The sequence below is a fragment of the Falco biarmicus genome, chromosome 1 (assembly GCF_023638135.1).
Source record: "Falco biarmicus isolate bFalBia1 chromosome 1, bFalBia1.pri, whole genome shotgun sequence".
Lineage (NCBI taxonomy): Eukaryota > Metazoa > Chordata > Aves > Falconiformes > Falconidae > Falco > Falco biarmicus.
The window spans coordinates 77242888-77260755 of NC_079288.1; the positions used below are offsets into that span (position 1 = coordinate 77242888).

The 17868-nt window shown below is 37.4% G+C and overlaps 1 protein-coding gene across 4 annotated transcripts in view; it reads left to right on the forward strand.

The window, feature by feature from the left end:
- The window catches only part of SORCS2 (sortilin related VPS10 domain containing receptor 2), a 579316-nt gene that overhangs the window by 543465 nt on the left and 17983 nt on the right, over positions 1-17868 (forward strand). For all 4 annotated transcript variants that reach the window (XM_056352655.1, XM_056352671.1, XM_056352663.1 and 1 more), the window contains exons 20-25: positions 52-185; positions 1502-1625; positions 3406-3518; positions 5132-5257; positions 11795-11894; positions 13381-13483. In XM_056352655.1, the coding sequence (XP_056208630.1) occupies positions 52-185; positions 1502-1625; positions 3406-3518; positions 5132-5257; positions 11795-11894; positions 13381-13483 (700 nt within the window). The remainder of the gene's footprint in view (positions 1-51; positions 186-1501; positions 1626-3405; positions 3519-5131; positions 5258-11794; positions 11895-13380; positions 13484-17868) is intronic.

Sequence of the window (17868 nt, forward strand, 5' to 3'; positions counted from 1 at the left end):
TTAATAAATTGATAGATACTTGTTGAATGATATTTTGGGAACTTTTTTCAGCTCCACTGCAAGCTTTAAATTTAGAAGTGGTTCCAGTCGTTGGGAGAAACCAGGAGGTGAACCTGACAGCCATCATACTGCCTAAGAATCCTAATTTGACAGTCTTCTACTGGTGGATAGGAAACAATCTTCAGGTACATGAATGGTTTTGACTGAGATTATTTTCAATCTCTTTCCAGTAAAGATTGGGTGACACCTTTTACTTTCACAGAAATACTACTGTGTTGCATGTCTTCTTTTAGACGATTTTTCATTCCAAATAGCCAGTTGTGTCTGGTGGCAAACAGTATCTAAATTCCTCTGTTTTATCACGTACATTTAAGGTATTGATTTCCCTTTATTGCTACTTATGTGGAAATGGAAATTTGCCTTCTAGAATTGGTTTGATTTTCTAAACTATTTTCTTGGGGGGGGATGACAAAAATGTATTCTATTTCATTACCTGTGGAAAAAAAAAAACTTGTGGAGCGGGATACATTCGGGATCGAATGATGAAACTTGGATTTATGCACTTCCATGTTGATAATTTGAGTACTGTAGATTTAAGTGCTGTACAAAAGTATATATTTGTTGTATAGATAAATACTTACTGGGAGTCTAAAGTAAACTGGCATATCAAAAATACCTGGGATATGAAAACAGTGAGAGCACTCAGACAGTGTAGTGATATTCATTTGGAGACAGCAAGTCTAGATAAATGTATCCTAGAGCAATAAATATCCAAATATTTCTATTAAAATATTTCTTGTCTAGCTGGGTTAATTTCTTTTAAGGTAGTTCTTTCAATAACAGATAAGTAAAATATTTTCTATATGAGGAAGACTAAGTATGACAGGAATGCTTCAGATAAGTGCAATGAACTTTGTTCTTGTAAATGTGCTGTGTACCGTAATCCCAGTCTGTATCTGTTCATCATTGTTGACTTTGCCATTGCTAGAGCAGGCAGTGCAGATCAATGTAGTCTTGTGAAGGGGGCTGTAATTCATACGGATGTGGCCAGGGAACAGAATATCTCAGCTCCACTTTGGAGGTTATGGTGGACTGGTGCACCCTCATGTGTCATGCCTTAAATTGTCAGAATGAATCCTTTTGACCCTGGCATACCCTACATTTTTTGAGGGAAATGACTTGCTTGATACTATCTTGTAGAGATTGTTTAGGCTGCCTCAAAATCCATTTATTTCAGTGCGATCTGATTGCAATTTAATTAACAATTATTCTACAAGAAATATTTGCCCCATCTGGCAGTTATTCTGATTACAAAGGATCTATGTATGGAAAGAAATATCCTATACTGAAAATTGCAATATAACAAGTTGATAATATGTTGATTAATTTAGTAATATGTGTGAAACCTTTTTTGCTACTATTTTTAATGACAGTTTCTTCAGACAGTTTTCTCATGGGTCTTGCTGAAATTCTATTTTCACCTTTTCATTGGTTTTTAAAGCCACTCCTTACACTGGAGAGTTTTCTGGTGATGAAGTTTGCTGAGACAGGTGACATCAGAGTTACAGTGCAAGCTTCCTGTGGGAGCTCCATGCTTCAGGACTCAAAAGTTGTCCACGTTTTTGGTGAGAGGTTACTCTTGTTAATTTTTTTGTTTCATGTGTACTTGTTTCTTATACCTCTTAAACCAGCCCTGACACAACTGAACCTGCCGTAAAATTATATTTAATGCCACGTTTAATTCTTAAAATTAGAGGGATGTACTGTCACTGTGTAATTCCATAAAGTTGAACAGTGTGACTGGGTGGAAGATTTCATCTGAAACATTTTGTTTCTTTATTTTAAATGTTATGGTGGTTCCTGAATGCTGTATGTAGCAATAGTGATTCAGTAGTATTTTGGCCTATGGCTAGAAAGTTTCTTAAAATTTCTAAGTAGTGTAAATACTTCTGGAAAAAAAAATAAAATGTGTATGCCTCCAGCATTAAAAACAATGTGAAATATTTGCCTTTTATCACAATATATCACTGTTCCTTTGATGTTTATCTGAGAGTTTGGATCAAGTATAGCTCTACTGTAATTATTGAATAACCCTTCAGCTCTTGTCTCACATTGTGCCCTGGTGTGTTTTATTGTGTTTTATAATGTGGTGACACGGCATAATAAACTGTGAAAAATGTAGTGCAGACAAATTATTTACATTTGTATTTATGCTGTCACATGTGGGAATTGTGATAAGTGAAAAAGCTTCTTTTAAATGCAGAGCTAAAAGCCTTGAGATATTGGGAAATAAACAACATGATACATCTCTATTGTCTGAAGAAGATTCTGTTATTTTTGCTTTTAGTATACTTATTAATTTAAAATAATGGTGAAAACCACACTCAGGCTAAATTGAGCTTTTATGAACCTTCTCCTTTCGTAAGATAAATGGATTTAATGTTTATGCTACCACTTAGGAGTGCATCCACTTTTTTAGAAATCGAAAAAGTATAACCCTCTTAGTGTGACTGGATCAATGACTTTGACTTTCAAAAATTCCTTCTGCTCTTAATGTTGACCACTCCTGATACAATGAGCAAGAGACTACTGGCCATGAGGGAAATAAAGAAACCTTTGGAAAAGAAATGCATTAAGATACAATTCTCTTGGAAGTGTTGGGGAGGCCAGGTTTGACTCATGCATTCCAGAGGGTCTCTTTGCTTTGCATTAAGTTCTCTGGGTGTTTGTCCAAGAAGACTATATGCAGAATGGGAAGATTTTAGAGACTGTTTGCTGAGGAACAGCCCATTTCTAGTATTTCAGATATTTTCAACATTATCCAGAGAAATGTTGTGGGTGTGTCTTGTTTTTATTTTTTCAAAGAGGGCAGTACTTAGCATTTTTCATATAATTTCTGTTCTTATTTTCACAGCTAGTTTATGGAGTATGTATTCATATTACATGAAAAACAGGAACACGTAATGAGCAAACCCCATATGCTTATGATTCTGTAAGAATAAAATCCATTGGTGCATTCCCATTACAAATCAAAGAAATCAACCATGTCTGTGTAGTGTATTGTCCTAAGGAAAAATTATTGGGAAGGTTATGACTCCAGAGCATGGATGTAAATCTGCTTTGTTTATTTTTTTTTCTTCCTGCTTTTTTACCTTTAGGCACAGATTTGATGGTGACAAAAATACAGAAAGAAATTGAATGACTGACAGGAGTGTACTATTGTTCCATGCAAGAGTAAACACAGAGCAGTGGGGCCCCTAGATACTGCAGCGCTGCACAGCAAATAATGCAAAACATATATTTTCAGCTTTCATTTTTACAAAACTGTTTTTGCAGCCTGGTTTGTTACTTGTTCAAAAATGTTTCTTTTTCTTTTTCTCTTTCTTTTTTTTTTTTTTTTTCTAGATCATTTTCATGTTCTTCCTCTGAAGTTTACTAAGCACCTGGACATGTACAACCCTGACATACCAGAGTGGAGGGAAGACATAGGGCGGGTAGTAACACGACTTCTTGCAAAGGTGCTCTTTCAGATTGCTCGTAAAATGTTCCCTGGCCAGTCATAAAGCTTGAAGGTTAAGTTAATGCCTTCTCATTTAGAAAAAAGTAGGCAGAGCAAAATAATAGTGTGAGCCTCATGAGCCACATTTCAAACAAGTTTGAGCCTAGTGTAGCTTTGATGTACAGACTCCAGATGATGATATTGTTGAATAGACAGTTTAGGTCCAACACAGCCTAATTGGCAATTAATGCTAAATATTGTTCTCTAGGATTAGGGATATAGACATATTGGCAAATAGTGCTGACTCCAAAGCAGGAAGAGTAGCTTAAATGTGATATATTTAGAAGTTAAGCAAAGATGCTGTGCAAAGTAAAAGACATAGTCTTAGTGTAAAAACAAAGCAGAAAGAAAGAATTCATGCCAGTTACGTAACTTTGAAAATTATTTATAATATATAGGGGTACCATTAATACAGCTGGCTTTTTAGATCATGTTCACAAAATAAATGTGGATTCGGAGCAGCTGAATCCTGCAAGTTAAATCAAGTACAAAGCCATGCAGCAAGACTGTGAGATAAGTAAAAAGAACCCCATGAAAACTGTGAGCTCTAGAGCTGTGCTCTTCAGGTACACACAATGCCAGCAACTGGGTGTGCACGCACCAGCATTTGTGAGGACAGTAGCACTTACATGCAGGTTGATAATTTTTTTAAAATATTGACTTTTCCTGGATTTGTAGTAGTGCAAATCAGGTTCTGGAATTTTGACTTTATACCATTTCCTGCCTTCTTTTTAAGGTTCACATCAAATGTCAAATTAAAGTAATTTCCCACTTTTCTCAACTTAAACCCATTCCATAACCTGTCAGTCAAACAAATATTTTCCTCCATTATAAAACAGCTCTTGCATTTTAATAATTACTGAATCATTTGCAAAAGAATATGAGCAATTTAATGGAATGCCAGAATCGGTTTGAGAAAGCCTATGGGAAGTGCCCAGGGTGTTGTCATTAGAATTGTGTGGCTGCATAAAATAGACATGGAGGAATTTGGGACTAAACCCAAAATTTGCACAAACTATTTTTGAAAGGGATGCACTTATCTTTCAGTGGGGGATGCAGGTATTCATTACAATTTCAGGAACTGAACCTAGGTGCTCTTAGTATCACCCTGGAAGAATTCTCTCTGCCCATTAAACACTAATGGAAGTGTAGCCTCCCTAAGTTAGAGTTAACTGAAATTAATATGCCCTTCTAAGTCTACTAAGTGTCTGAATGGCCTGCAAAGGATCCTAAATCCCTTAGGAATTTGTTTAATGTTATGCTAAAAACATACAACCATTGCAGAACTTTACTAAAACTATATGCCCACATCATTTTGCTTCTTTCCATGATGCCCCTAAATCACTCTAATATGCTAATAATGCTTAGCTGTTCCAGTCTTCAAAGAGCAGTTCACATTTCAGTTGATTTATGTTTGGCTTTGTCCATGGTTTAGCTTCTGGTGAAATCCCCTCTAAAGATTAAGGATCTTAACACCAAAGACCAAAATACACACATGGAGCTACTGAAGTATTTTCTACAAAATATAAAGAACGCTGTTCTGTAATTTGCCACATGCCTTTGTCTTCACAGGAAACCAATATACCCAAAGAAACACTCATGACAGTTGTGAAACCTGGTCTACCCACAACAGCTGACTTACATGTGCTACTACCAGCAAACCAACCAAAAAGGAAGCGAAGTGTAACTAGTGATAAGGTAACCAGAGCAATGTATGTCTGGTTAGGACAGTCTTCATTCTGTTTTCCAATCAGTGGCTGTAGTCTCATTGTCTTTGTGTGAAATTACAAGGTGTTCCCTACCTATGTAAAGATCTTATTCCCACCTGACAAAATACACATAAAAACTAACAACAGCTACGTCTGCTGTGTTTGACAGTGTATAGACCAGCATAATCTAGTGCTTACTGGTGTTAGTGTATTTCTCAAGAATAATTATTATCAATCTGCTTTTAAAACAGGAACAATAGTGATGGCATATCAGTCTGTGAAGATCCAGTAGAGCAAAGAGTCTTTTTAGAACATTGATACTTCTAAAGAGGGACAAACTGTCTTTGCACTGTCTTCAGAAGCAAATTAGATTTCAGGTCAAACAGAAACAGAACCTTCATAGCTGACCTATAATGTAAAGAGCATCAAGCAGGTAGTTTCTAACTTTATGAGCAAATGTCCTTTTCAATTGGCAAGAAACAAATATAGTTGTACAGGAACAGAAACCAGACATTAGTTTCTCCCTGCTTATTTCCAAACCATATTTCTTCCATAATAAAAGATCTTATGCCAGCTGAAAATCAGAAGACAGTTTTGCACTTACAATTTACGATATTTGTCCTTTTGCTGTGATAGGGAAGGAACAGATCCCAACTCTGGGACTGTATCTTGTGGTTCAAGCCCTGCCAGTCACAAAGAAACACAATGTAAGGTATCATTAATTTTGAAGGGCATTTTACAACTTTTTGAGACAAGGTCACGGTATACAAAGGGCTGGACAATTGTGTAATAAGATACTCTTCATAGTAACACAAAAGCAGTAGATTGTATTGGACTTGATGGGGTACACTTTGGAAGATCCAAAGGGGTATGTTGAAGTTGTCCAAGTACTTGAACAGGTGTCTTTAAAATGCACAGAGTACCGTGTAAATGCCAAAAATTTTCTGCTTTATGGTAAAGCCAAACCATTACTGTTCTTCCTCTGTAATCACAGTGGGAATTCATGGGAGTCTGAAATGCTGATAATGTTGCAGGAAATGGTTAATTTGGTTAATTTTAGCAGGTTGTTTCTTTAGTAGAGTGCCATTCATTAACTAAAACTTTCAGTCAGGTGAGTATTACCACTTCAAAATTATTTACATCTTTCCACTTCTTGAAGTAAGGTGCAGCTTCTAAAGGAAATTCTTCATTCTAAGCCTATATGGCATGGATGTCTTTAATAATTTAAGGGAACTGATGGTGATAGATTCTTAGTTTGTGCAAACATTTTATTTCAGTACAAAGTGTTATGCATATTAGTTCCCTTTAAGTCTCAACTCTTACATTAGCACTGTGCTTCAAGGAAGCTTAAAGAATATCATCAATTACAATCAATGCTGTCTCAAGGATTTTTTCATGTTTGTGTATGAAATATCCTATCCTGTGAGTTACTCCAACGCATAAAGAAAAATAATCATATGTTGCAAATTATTTGGAAAACCTCGTGTTCAGTGAGGCTATGGGGAAATTACAGTAGTTTAGAAGGTCACAGTTTCTGTGCCAAGTAGTCCTCCAGTAAGACCTTGCAAATGTTTTTGGAAACTGGAGGAGCACTGAAAGGTGAAAGTAATTGTATAATCTGGATAATAGATGTACGTTTCTGACATTATTAGGGTAGACCAGGTGAGACCAGTTGTGGTTGGGGATTATATGTATGGAAATACCAAATAAGGTACAACCTACATTTGGTTGGAGCGGGAACAAGGGAGACAGCAGCAATTACAGCAGCCTATGCTCTTCAATGATAAAAAATCAGGTTCTTTAGTATCACATTTCAACACTGATGGTTTTCGAGAGTACGGTGCTGTAGAGCCAGTCTTCTAGCGCCAGCTGCCTAAATTTCTATTTTTATATTATTGCTAAGGGACACTACTTTAGCTATTGACATGTGCATATAAATTTGTTGGTTTAGAATTTAATGGCACAAATTTTGATAAAATACGTGTTGTATCAGAATCCAATGTGACTCAAGAAATATTCTGAAAATATACCCTATGTAAATAAACTTAGAAGCAGTAGTTAGTTAATTCAATAGGAAAATAGTCATAGTATCACTTGTTTAAAGGTTCATTATTTTATCTTCTCTTACCAAATGAGAATCCTGAAGGTCTCCATCATTTTTCACTGGAAGAATGTGCTTTGTCAATGCTGCTAGTGCCAGTTCTTAAAGTCAGTGTTGTGACACCACTGTGAGGACTCAGCAATACAGAATGTTTCCTGCATGTTTGCAAGAGATATCCCTGAAATCTTAATTCAAACATAGCTATGAAACATCTTCCCTCAAAGAGAACCTATTTGTCCTTGGCTGAAAACCTTTTACATTGGGGATATTATGTGATTTCAGAAGGATTGTTAAAGGCAATAATTTCTTGATCAGGTAGAGAACACCTACTTGATGGAGTTTGTGTTGGTATTTTACATGGAGTGTTATGATGTGATGCTATTTATTAAGTTAGTCATCTAGAATAGGAGTCTTACTGAAAAAAGTAGCCAGCAATAAGAAAGATCGCAAGTAAGTTGGCAGCATAGTGGTAGGAGCCCTTTGGATAATTCTGAAATTTGATTCCATTCTGACAAAAGCCCCTTTCTTTTCAAAGCCCTGATAGAATTAGATCTGGCCAGGGGCATCAAGGACACAATAAAAGCTTCTATATGTATGTCAGTGATAAAAGGAAGACTAGGGAAAATGTGGGCCCTCTCCCAAAGGAAATGGGAGACCTCGTTACCTGGGACATGGAGAAGGCTGAGATACTCAATGACTTTTTTGCCTTAGTCTTCAACAACAAATGTTCCAGCCATAATGCCCAAGTCGCAGAAGGCAAAGGCAGGGACTGGGAGAATGAAGAATTGCTCACTATAGGAGAAAATCAGGTTCAAGACCATCTAAGAACCTGAAGGTGCACAAGTCCATGGGACCTGATGGGATGCAGCCACAGGCCCTGAGGGAACTGACAGATGAAGTAGCCAAGCCACTATTCATCATACTTGAGAAGTTGTGGCAGTCTGGTGAAGTTCTCACTGACTGAAAAAGGGGAAACATAACCCCTATTTTTAAGAAAGGAAATAAGGAAGACCTCGGAAATTGTAGGCCAGTCAGTCTTACCTCTGTGCTGGCAAGATCGTGGAGCAGATCCTCCAGCTGGTAACAGCCAACATGGCTTCACTAAGGGAAAATTGTGCCTGACAAATCTGATGGCCTTCTATGGTGGGGTTACAGCTTTGATGGATAAGGGAAGAGCAACTGAAGTCATCTACCTGGACGTGTGCAAAGCTTTTGACACTGTTCCACACAGCATCTTTGTCTTTAAACTGGACAGACATGGATTTGACAAGTGGATCATTTGATGGATAAGTAATTGGCTGGATAGCGGCACTCAAAAAGTTGTGGTCAATGGGTTGATGTACAAGTGGAGATAGGTGATGAGTGGGATTCCTCTGGGGTCCATACTCACACCAGTGCTGTTCAACATCTTTGTCAGTGATGTGGACAATGGGATTGAGTGCCCTCAACAGGTTTTCCAACAACACCAAGCTGAGTGGCGCGGTCAACACACTGGACGGAAAGAATGTCATCCAGAGGGACCTTGACAGGCTTGAGAGGCAGGCCTATGTGAACCTCATGAAGTCCAACAAGGCCAAGTAGAAGGTTCTGCATGTGGGTCAGGGCAACCCCCAGTATCAATACAGCCTGGGCAGAGAACGGATTGAGAGCAGTCCTGAGGAGAAGGACTTGGGAGTGCTGGTGGGTGAAAAGCACAACATGGTCTGACGGTGTGCATTTGTAGCCCAACCGAATCCTGGGCTGCATTAAAAGAAGTGTGGCCAGCAGGTCAAAGGAAGTGATTATTCCCCTTTACTTGGCTCTTGTGACACCACACCAGGAGTACTACATTCAGCTCTGTGACCCCTAGGATAAAATGGACATGGACCTGTTGAAATGAGTCCAGAGGAGGGCCACAAAGATGATCAGAAAGCTGGAGTACCTCTCCTATGAAGTCAGGCTGAAAGAGTTGGAGTTGTTCAGTCTGGAGAAGAGAAGACTCTGGGGAGACTTTGTAGCTGCCTTCCAGTGCCTAAAGGGGGACTACAAGAAAGCTGGAGAGGGACTTTTTGCAAGGGCATGTAGTGATAGGACAAGGGGTAATGGCTTTAAGCTGAAAGAGCATAGAATTATATTAGATATTAGGAAGAAATTCTTTAGTGTGAGGGTGGTGAGGCGCTGGCACAGGTTGCCCAGAGCAGCTGTGGATGCCCCATCCCTGGAACTGTTCCAGGCCAGGCTGGATGTGGCTTGGGAGAAACCTGGTCTAGTGGAAGGTGTCCCTGCCCATGGCAAGGGGCTTGCAACTAGGGGATCTTTAATGTCCCTTCCAACCCAAACCGTTCTATGAATCTATGAAATTTATACATGTAGAAATAAAACCTGACTGTGATTTAACCTGTTTTTAAGAACACAGCAATTTCAAAAGTATTTAATTCTAATCATTGTCTCTAGAGGAAAGCTCAGTCGCTTAATTTATGCACATCTATTACATGTTTTATGTCAGGTGGGATGGGTTCAGTTGAAAGAGTCAATTAAAGTGCATTTGAACTACAGCCCAGAAAGTAGTGGCTCTGAGGAAGATTGGACTCTATCTAGACAAACTACTACATGAATACTCCTAGTGAATTGCTTTGGCAAAACAGGCAAGTCAGATCTCCGGATGTATAAATAAGTGTGTAAGAGTTTGAATAGTGTCATTATTTTTATATTCTTATACCACAGTGCAGGAGCCATTGTGTTCACATGTTCAAATATTATCATTGGAAAGGACGTAGAGAAAGGAGACAGAAAATTCAAATACTGGTATAAGAACCTTAACTTACAGAGTCTATAGAGGACATCCAAACACTGGATTAGTTTCTTTTAAAACAGTTGGAGAGGTGGCTTCACTATGCTCAATAAATACCTTGAGGCAGAAAATAACCCCCATGAGTACTAAACCAGCCATCAGTCTAACAGTGAAATAAATAAGACAGAACCTTTGGCTGTATTCACATTAGATTAAAAAATGAAGTGTAGTTCATATAGGCTGTGGTGGGAACCCAGGGTGGGGAAATAAATAACTAACAAGTGTTAGTCACTTAAGCAAAAACTAGAGCAAATGTTGGGTTCTTCAAACTCCTGCCAGGAAAATATGACCTATCCAAAGTTATGGGGCTCAGTAATTGCATTTACTGGCTGAAAGTCAGATTAGCCTAAATTAGTGATCCCTTTTGCATTGTATACCATGAGTATGTGAATGAACCTGGTCTGACACAAGTATTTAGTGGTGCCAGCATCATTTCAGAGGCTGCTAATCAATACAGTTGTCATATCCGATCTCTTTTCAGATTTTGGGCAAGAAGATATATACTTAGGAGTTATCTGGAGTAATTGTGTTGTAAAATAACTGAGACTGTGCTCACACCACCCTTATGTTGAGTCATTCCCCCACAAAAAAATGTAATAGAGTCAGTGGAATAGCTACAGAAGTTAGATATTCCTCAACGTGAGTGAGGATATTTGAATTTGAACTTTTGTATTGTCTCTGTCCGTAACATGACACAGACTACAAGGATTTCTATTTATTAAACTGCAAAGGCTTGTCAAAGATGAGCTTTGTAATTAATAATATCATAAAAGGAGTTACTTGTGAAGTTTTCATGGGTATAAAGCATATTTTTAATTTGGCATCCTGTGGGAAGTTGTATCCTAAATCATAAGGCACAGAGTATAAAACTAGCTTTGATCTTTCAGAAAATTACCCACATTGAAGACACAAGCAAGTAGAAGGGCAAAAATTCAGACAATTTGTTATCTGGGGTTAGGATATGAAGGTATATTTAATGGTTCTGCTCCATAAAAATGTGAGACCATATTTTACTATGCTCTATCCACTGAAGAAAAATAGGAGGAATCCTGATTTTTTCCACATGGATGGATGTATATGTTTCTACAGAGTATTGTTAAAAAGTAGGTATAAATGGAATCCATCCCATAATAGGTAAGGAGGTAAGGTAAATTATGACATGCAGTTCATTATCAAATAGCGGCTACTTTTCATAGCAAGAAATCTAAAGTGACATTGCAGGTTTTCTTCTGATAGGTTAGAAGAATGTAGAGTTTTTAATATGGATTATGCGTTGTGTGAGTTATGACCCAGGTAAACCCAGCAGTGTGTGTAAATGACATGCTGTCTGTCACAAACTGGGTAAACATAAAGGCCCTGGTAAGCAAAAAGAAAGATTTGGCTATAAAGTTTTGACATTTTTAGCTTTTATGGCTTGTAGAGTTTTGCACGATTTTTAAATAAGGAATTTCTTTAAGATTTCAGCTCATCATTGAGAAATGCTTTCTGAGTTTCTCACCATTTACTGAACCAGAGGTTTTCCTTTTTAGAGCACTGAGTCTGTCAAAGTGGAACAGAGTGCGAGACGCCTGACATTCTCTCTGTTGTATTTTCAGAGAATAGCGGCTATAAAGCAGGCCTTGAATGCACACAACATCAGTTTCTTTCTGAGAGGAGGATACTGGGTCTTAGTGACTTTAGCTGACTCCGATTCAGGTAAATATATAAACAAAGGTCCCAAAAGACCACCCCTTGGGTGCCTGTTTGAGTTCTGATAAGGAGAAAAATTTTGTATCAGTATATATGTGTTCATATACACACATACATATATACTTACCTGGTACTTGTTACATATAGATACACCCATAAACATATTGTGTATGTACATGCAAGTATGTAAATATCTATATACATACACGCACACATGTAGACATGTATATATTTTCATTTGGTACTTGTTAAGACTCACCACCAAATAACTATTTCTTATGCATTTCCATTTTGTCACACCTTATATTCTGTAACACAAGCTTCTTTTGTTTTCCTGTGTAACCATGACATTAAGTAAACACCTCTATTGTACAAAATAGTGCCTTGCAGGAAGAACCAACCAAGCCTCAAAAAAAACCCATGTCTGGTGAACTAAAGGCACTTTGGTTGCACTAGCTGCTGAGAAAGCAGAGCTTCTTACCATCATATCGGCCATTAACTCTGCTGATATAACTCCATGAGTCTAGGCGATAATCTTGTATCTCTGATCTTCAAATCAACTAACGGGAAGCTTGTTGTAGGGTCTCCATATTGCTAATCCTGTCCTGAGATAAATTATGTTTTTTCTTTGTTTAAAACAAATGGAAACGCCTTTTTTTTTTTTTTTTTTTTTTTGCATGCATTTCCTGCATGCACTGTAGCTGGAACCTGGCTGAAGAGAGCATGTGTGCATACATGTGTGTATTTTGAACAGAGATACATTAAAATGAAGTTTGAACCAGAAAGTTCAACTTTGACTTGAACCTTGTATTAGAATGTTCCATAATTTTTGTTTGTGTATCATCTCCCATAATATAGCCTTGTTTCTTATTTCAGTCTGTTGTGGGAGAACAGCTTAGCTGACCACAATCAATTTATGCAAATACTGCTGTGATATATCTCTCAGCTTTCTGTTGAAGACAAAGGTCTTTTATCTAGTTGCTAATAGAGAATTGTGCTACAGTCTCACTGTGGTACCCCATCTGCTTTAAAGGGCTAGCATTGGTTAGCAAGCACAAAAAGCTGGGATTGAAAGAAGCCCATGTTCATTTCAGCCTTTACCAATGTACGATCTTGATGAATTCATTTATTGTTCACAGCCTCAGTTTCTCCATCTGTTAAATTAATACAGATCTGGTTTTCAATGCATGTACTTAGGGTATGTGATAATTTCCTGTGATAAATTTAGATTCCCACAAAAAAACCCCACTGAGTATGCAAATAATTAAATATTCAGGGGTTTGGGGTTTGGGTTTGGGGTTTTTTTAATTGGTCCTCTGTCCTTCAGTCACAAGTCACCAATTAATTTTGTGTTGTTGCGTTTTTGAAGAGGCTACAGATGGAGTGAAAAGATTACACAAATAACAACAAAAGTTTTTGTCCTGAGAAACAGAAAAGAATAGACTGATCTGAAAGAGAACATGCTAAGATGTACTTTTATTTCATATTTCAGACTCTCAGAGGATTGGAGGAGGCAGTGGCTACTGGGCTATAGTGTTTCTCTTTGTTATCTCTCTAGTCGCGGTTGGGGCTTTCATCCTCTACAAGTTCAAAAGGCAAGTAAACCTTAATCAACAACATGCACATTTTAAGAATTAGATTTATCCAGATCAGAAAAACAAACCAGAGTTTGTTATTTAAAAAGGAGATTTCTTGAAGAATTGCAAAAAGTCCACCATTTGAAAATCGTGGGTTTTTTCTGAACTTTTCAGACATCAAGGTACTACACTGATGTTTGCTTTCACTCGTTGTGTTCCAAGGTAAATAGCAGCAATATGGGAACTATGAAGAGTTTGTTCAGCTTGTCTAAATAATATCATCAAGAAACAGAGCTGAGCGAAAATATTATTCCTGATTAATTCCTACCTCATTACTCCTAGCAGTTATGAATAAACTAAAGCTATTGGGATAAGGAGTGCATCTGCAATGCTGATTTGCTTAAAAAAATAGTTTTATCAAAACATGTAGTGCTCTGGAGTTTCTCTTTGCACACATTAGGTTTTAATTGCTGGGGCATTGCCATGTAGAATGACTGACGGAAATAGATTAGCATTAATTTGACAGTAGAGTGTGTTGAGGGAAGAACTAATTCTGGAAGTGGCCTTTATGTGAGACATATTCTCAAAATTGACAAGGGATGATATGCCAGCCTTTGACAGTCCAATATATCTTTAGTCTGCAATTGATTATAATCAGAGCTACTAGGGTGCTGTGCAATATAAAGAATTTTGTTCTTGTTCACAGGTCTGTGTTAATATTGGCTATACTCTTGGTTTTTTGTTTCTCTGGGGCATTTAGAAGCTATTTGATTTGAGCACACTGGAAACAAGCCTTCATCATCATCAAATCCTGATATATTTGCTCAGTGAGGATTCCTATTGATTTGTTGCATTTTTTAAAGACTGATTTTTATTTGAAATTAACTTGTTTATAGAAATGGGTGTGGCACTGAGTCTGATTGCAATAAGGGTAGGTAGAATTTAAGTAAGAGGTTTTTTAGATAAAGTGTTTTTACATCAATTAAGAACCCCCGTTTTCCAAGAATCTCTTTATTTTCTCAATGCAGCACGTATGTTTCTTAGAGCTCATAGTGGCTGATTTCTCTAAAGGACAAAGCACAGAATTCTGTATCAGCCTGTCTACAACTGAATAAAAATCCATTTTGCTATTTTAGATGCCTGCAGCAAGGAAAAGCATAAAAATGGTTGATGTGTTGTAATTATATTATTTCAGTAGCAATACATGGAGGATTTGCTGTTTGTAGTGTGGGATCATAAAACTTGCTTGTGGTATCTTTCCAAAGCTGTATGATTTATATCTTTTATTAGCTCTTAAATGAGAGCAATTAAATAACAGACACAATTACCGCATGGCAAAAGAAGTATAAAATATTCAAGAAAGGAATAAAAAAATTATTTTCCTTGAGTTCTTTCTAAAATGCCCATTGAACCATTGCTTTATAAATAGGGCTTTTATTAAGGAGGAAACTGTAGTACAATTTGCAAATTGCGAGTTTTAATGTCTCTTACACTTCCATATATAATTTGTGAAAACCATTTGCATTTAAATATTGTGGGGGTTTAATTTAGGTGAGATTGAGGAGAATTGTGAGATATATTCAAATGTTTCTCTGTAGCCTGAAAACTGCTTTTGGCATTGATGAATGACCATGCAGTAGTGTTCAATTTTATTACCTTTCTTATCTGTTTCTGAGATACTTGACAGAATTATTTTTAAATATTCCTGCTAAGCTTTTCCAAGATGATTTTTTTTTTCATTGTGTCCTTCATTTGCAATTTGGTCTTCAAAGAATATTGAGCAACTCATTGGTACTACATTTTAAAAATCACTTTTTCCCTATGTGCTCCCTGTGAACTCCTCTCGCACCCAAATCTTTAATACCTTAAAAAAAGTCTTTCAAAGACAGCTGGTGAATTGCTGGATCCCCATGGAGTATTTACTTGCAAGTATAGTCCCTTTAATGTCAGTACAGTGAGCATGTAAGTTTACAAACTGGTCCACAGGGACTGAGGCTATGAAACTGAGTGTCCTTTATAGATATAAAGGTTGCAAGTTGTAATGAACAAAGGCAGCTTGTCAACATTATATACCTGTATATTAAAAATTAATTTGCTGGAAGAATGCTGTAGGCAACAAAAATTGTTCATTTTTAGGCTATAATTTCAGCAGAATAACACTTACTGGACCCTACGGTAACTCACACAACACATGGAAATATAAATTATTTCCACATACAAATTAGAGACATGTATAAAGAGTTGAAATGTCAATACTGTCCATAATTTTTATGTATGATTCACAAAATTAAGGAGGAGGTGGAAGACATTTGATGGTGCTTTCCTTTCATTTATGTAAATTGACAGTCAGATACTCCCTTTGGAAAAGGGTTAAAACTCCTTTTTTCCCCCAGGGCAGAGAAATGTTTATTAATCTTAGTTTTATCACTACACTAATTGGGTCTATGTGACTTGCGGTTGCCATGCAAAAGATTGCATGAACGTGCCTTGGACTATTCTCTCTCTCTCTCTTTTTGCTGGCCCAAAGTTCTTTACTTAAGGGTAAGTTTGTTACCTCATAAGATGCAAGATGGAAAAACTAGCTTGCAGATAACACAGTGACTGGATTGGCAGGGAGGATTCATATGTGAGAGCATTTCATCCACTTGCAACAAGCCAAGGCACTATTCAGGACCCGGGATGAAGAGTATAGAGAAAATAGTGGATTTCCCTGTAGACCATAGTACAGCTTTGATAGAAAATGGAGAAACCTGCTCAAACTGCCCAAGTTCTGAGCACCAAGGCCTCTTGTCCCCAAGCATGGTCCCTGCCCTCCCTGCCTGAATTATTTCTGAAGTTCATATTGTAAGAGCTTGGGCCTTAATTTACACTAATTTTTGTCAGGCAGAATTGCGAGATGAAAGATGGTGTTGACCAGACACCAGGGACTAATCTAATACCTCTTTTTTATGAGTCTTTCAGGGCAATCAGGACAACTATGATGAAACTTGCTGCTCCTGTTTAATTTCTCTTTTTTTGAAAACTGCAATACCCAGCACTAAAAATTGGTGTCCCTTGCAAGAAGTAAATCTCACAAAATGAGTTTGGGGAAGAGCAGTAATCTAAAAATAACAATCCTTCCTAAGATTCTGTGTCAGATGCCTCATGCATAAAGCAAGAGTGTATTTTATCTAATTAAGCAGGGGGGTAGGGGGAAAACAGAGGCAGATTCATATAGAGGTAGTGGGATTTTGGCTGATTAGTTATACACGTAGTAAAAACCAGTGCTGTCTCATCACTCCTGAAGGAATGCCCATTAAAAAGAAAAGATTAAAATTGTTTAATTTCCCATTATGCTAATCAAAACTAGAATTGTAGGGTCTGCTAGATAATCAGAGCTGTCATGGCTGCTAGCTAATGGTTAGGTGACTATAGGTTACATCAGTTATGATATGCCCTAATCCCAAATATTTAAACGCTGGCTAGGAAAACTGCTGCCCTCTGTTCTTATATGCAGTAAAATTGCAAGTATTTTTCACTTTGTGTTCCCCTGCCCCACCTCCCCACCTTATCTAATGGCCTGTTTGTGCATCCAGCCACTTCTCACCGGGAACATATACGGAAAAAGCTGATGCTGGAATCCCTGGAGCTCATGGAGCACTCTTGGCAATCCTGGGAGTGGTTAGTGGCTTTAGGAAAAAAAAAAAAAAAAAGTCTTGAGACTAGCAGAGTTTTGATACTTTGTGATCAGAGTAGGTAAGCAGTTCAGATTAGGTCTATTTTTACCCAGTAAAGAAAATAGTAAATTTAAAATTATAAATGCTGATGGTTTTAAAAAATAATTCTAGTCGTAATCCACAAACGGACAAAGATTGGTTTAGATCATTTGAGGGGGAAATTTTCAGCATGGCAGCAAGGAGAGAGAGATGATACCCCAGCTGTTAAATCTGACTGTGGCTGTGGCACAAGAGGCAATGCAGACAATGAACATGGATGGTGGGCAAGCCGAGAATAATTTGCCTTTTCTTTGCTCTTACTTTCTGGGTAAGGAAATCACCAATCTGATGCCTCAAGCAAACAGCATGTTGCAATACTCACTAGCATGCTTCAGTTGTTTAAGCATCCAGGTAAAATGGACTACAGCTGCTTCTTTTGACCAGCACAATATAAAGCAGTGGGAAAATATTTTTGAGAAATCAGGTCTATTTTTTAATGCAGATATGGGACCTGTGTATATTTTTTCTATAACATATCATCTTTACTAAATTTTGTTCAGTAAAAACAGACTTCTTCCATTTCCTTTGAAATGATGTTTGTCTTTTTTGTGGGTTTCAAGTTTTGTGGGTTTCAAGTTGCCATCCAGAAAAGATTTCTTCATCCTTTCTATTGTATGGGGTCCTGGGCAACAGTGTAGAGAAGGCAAA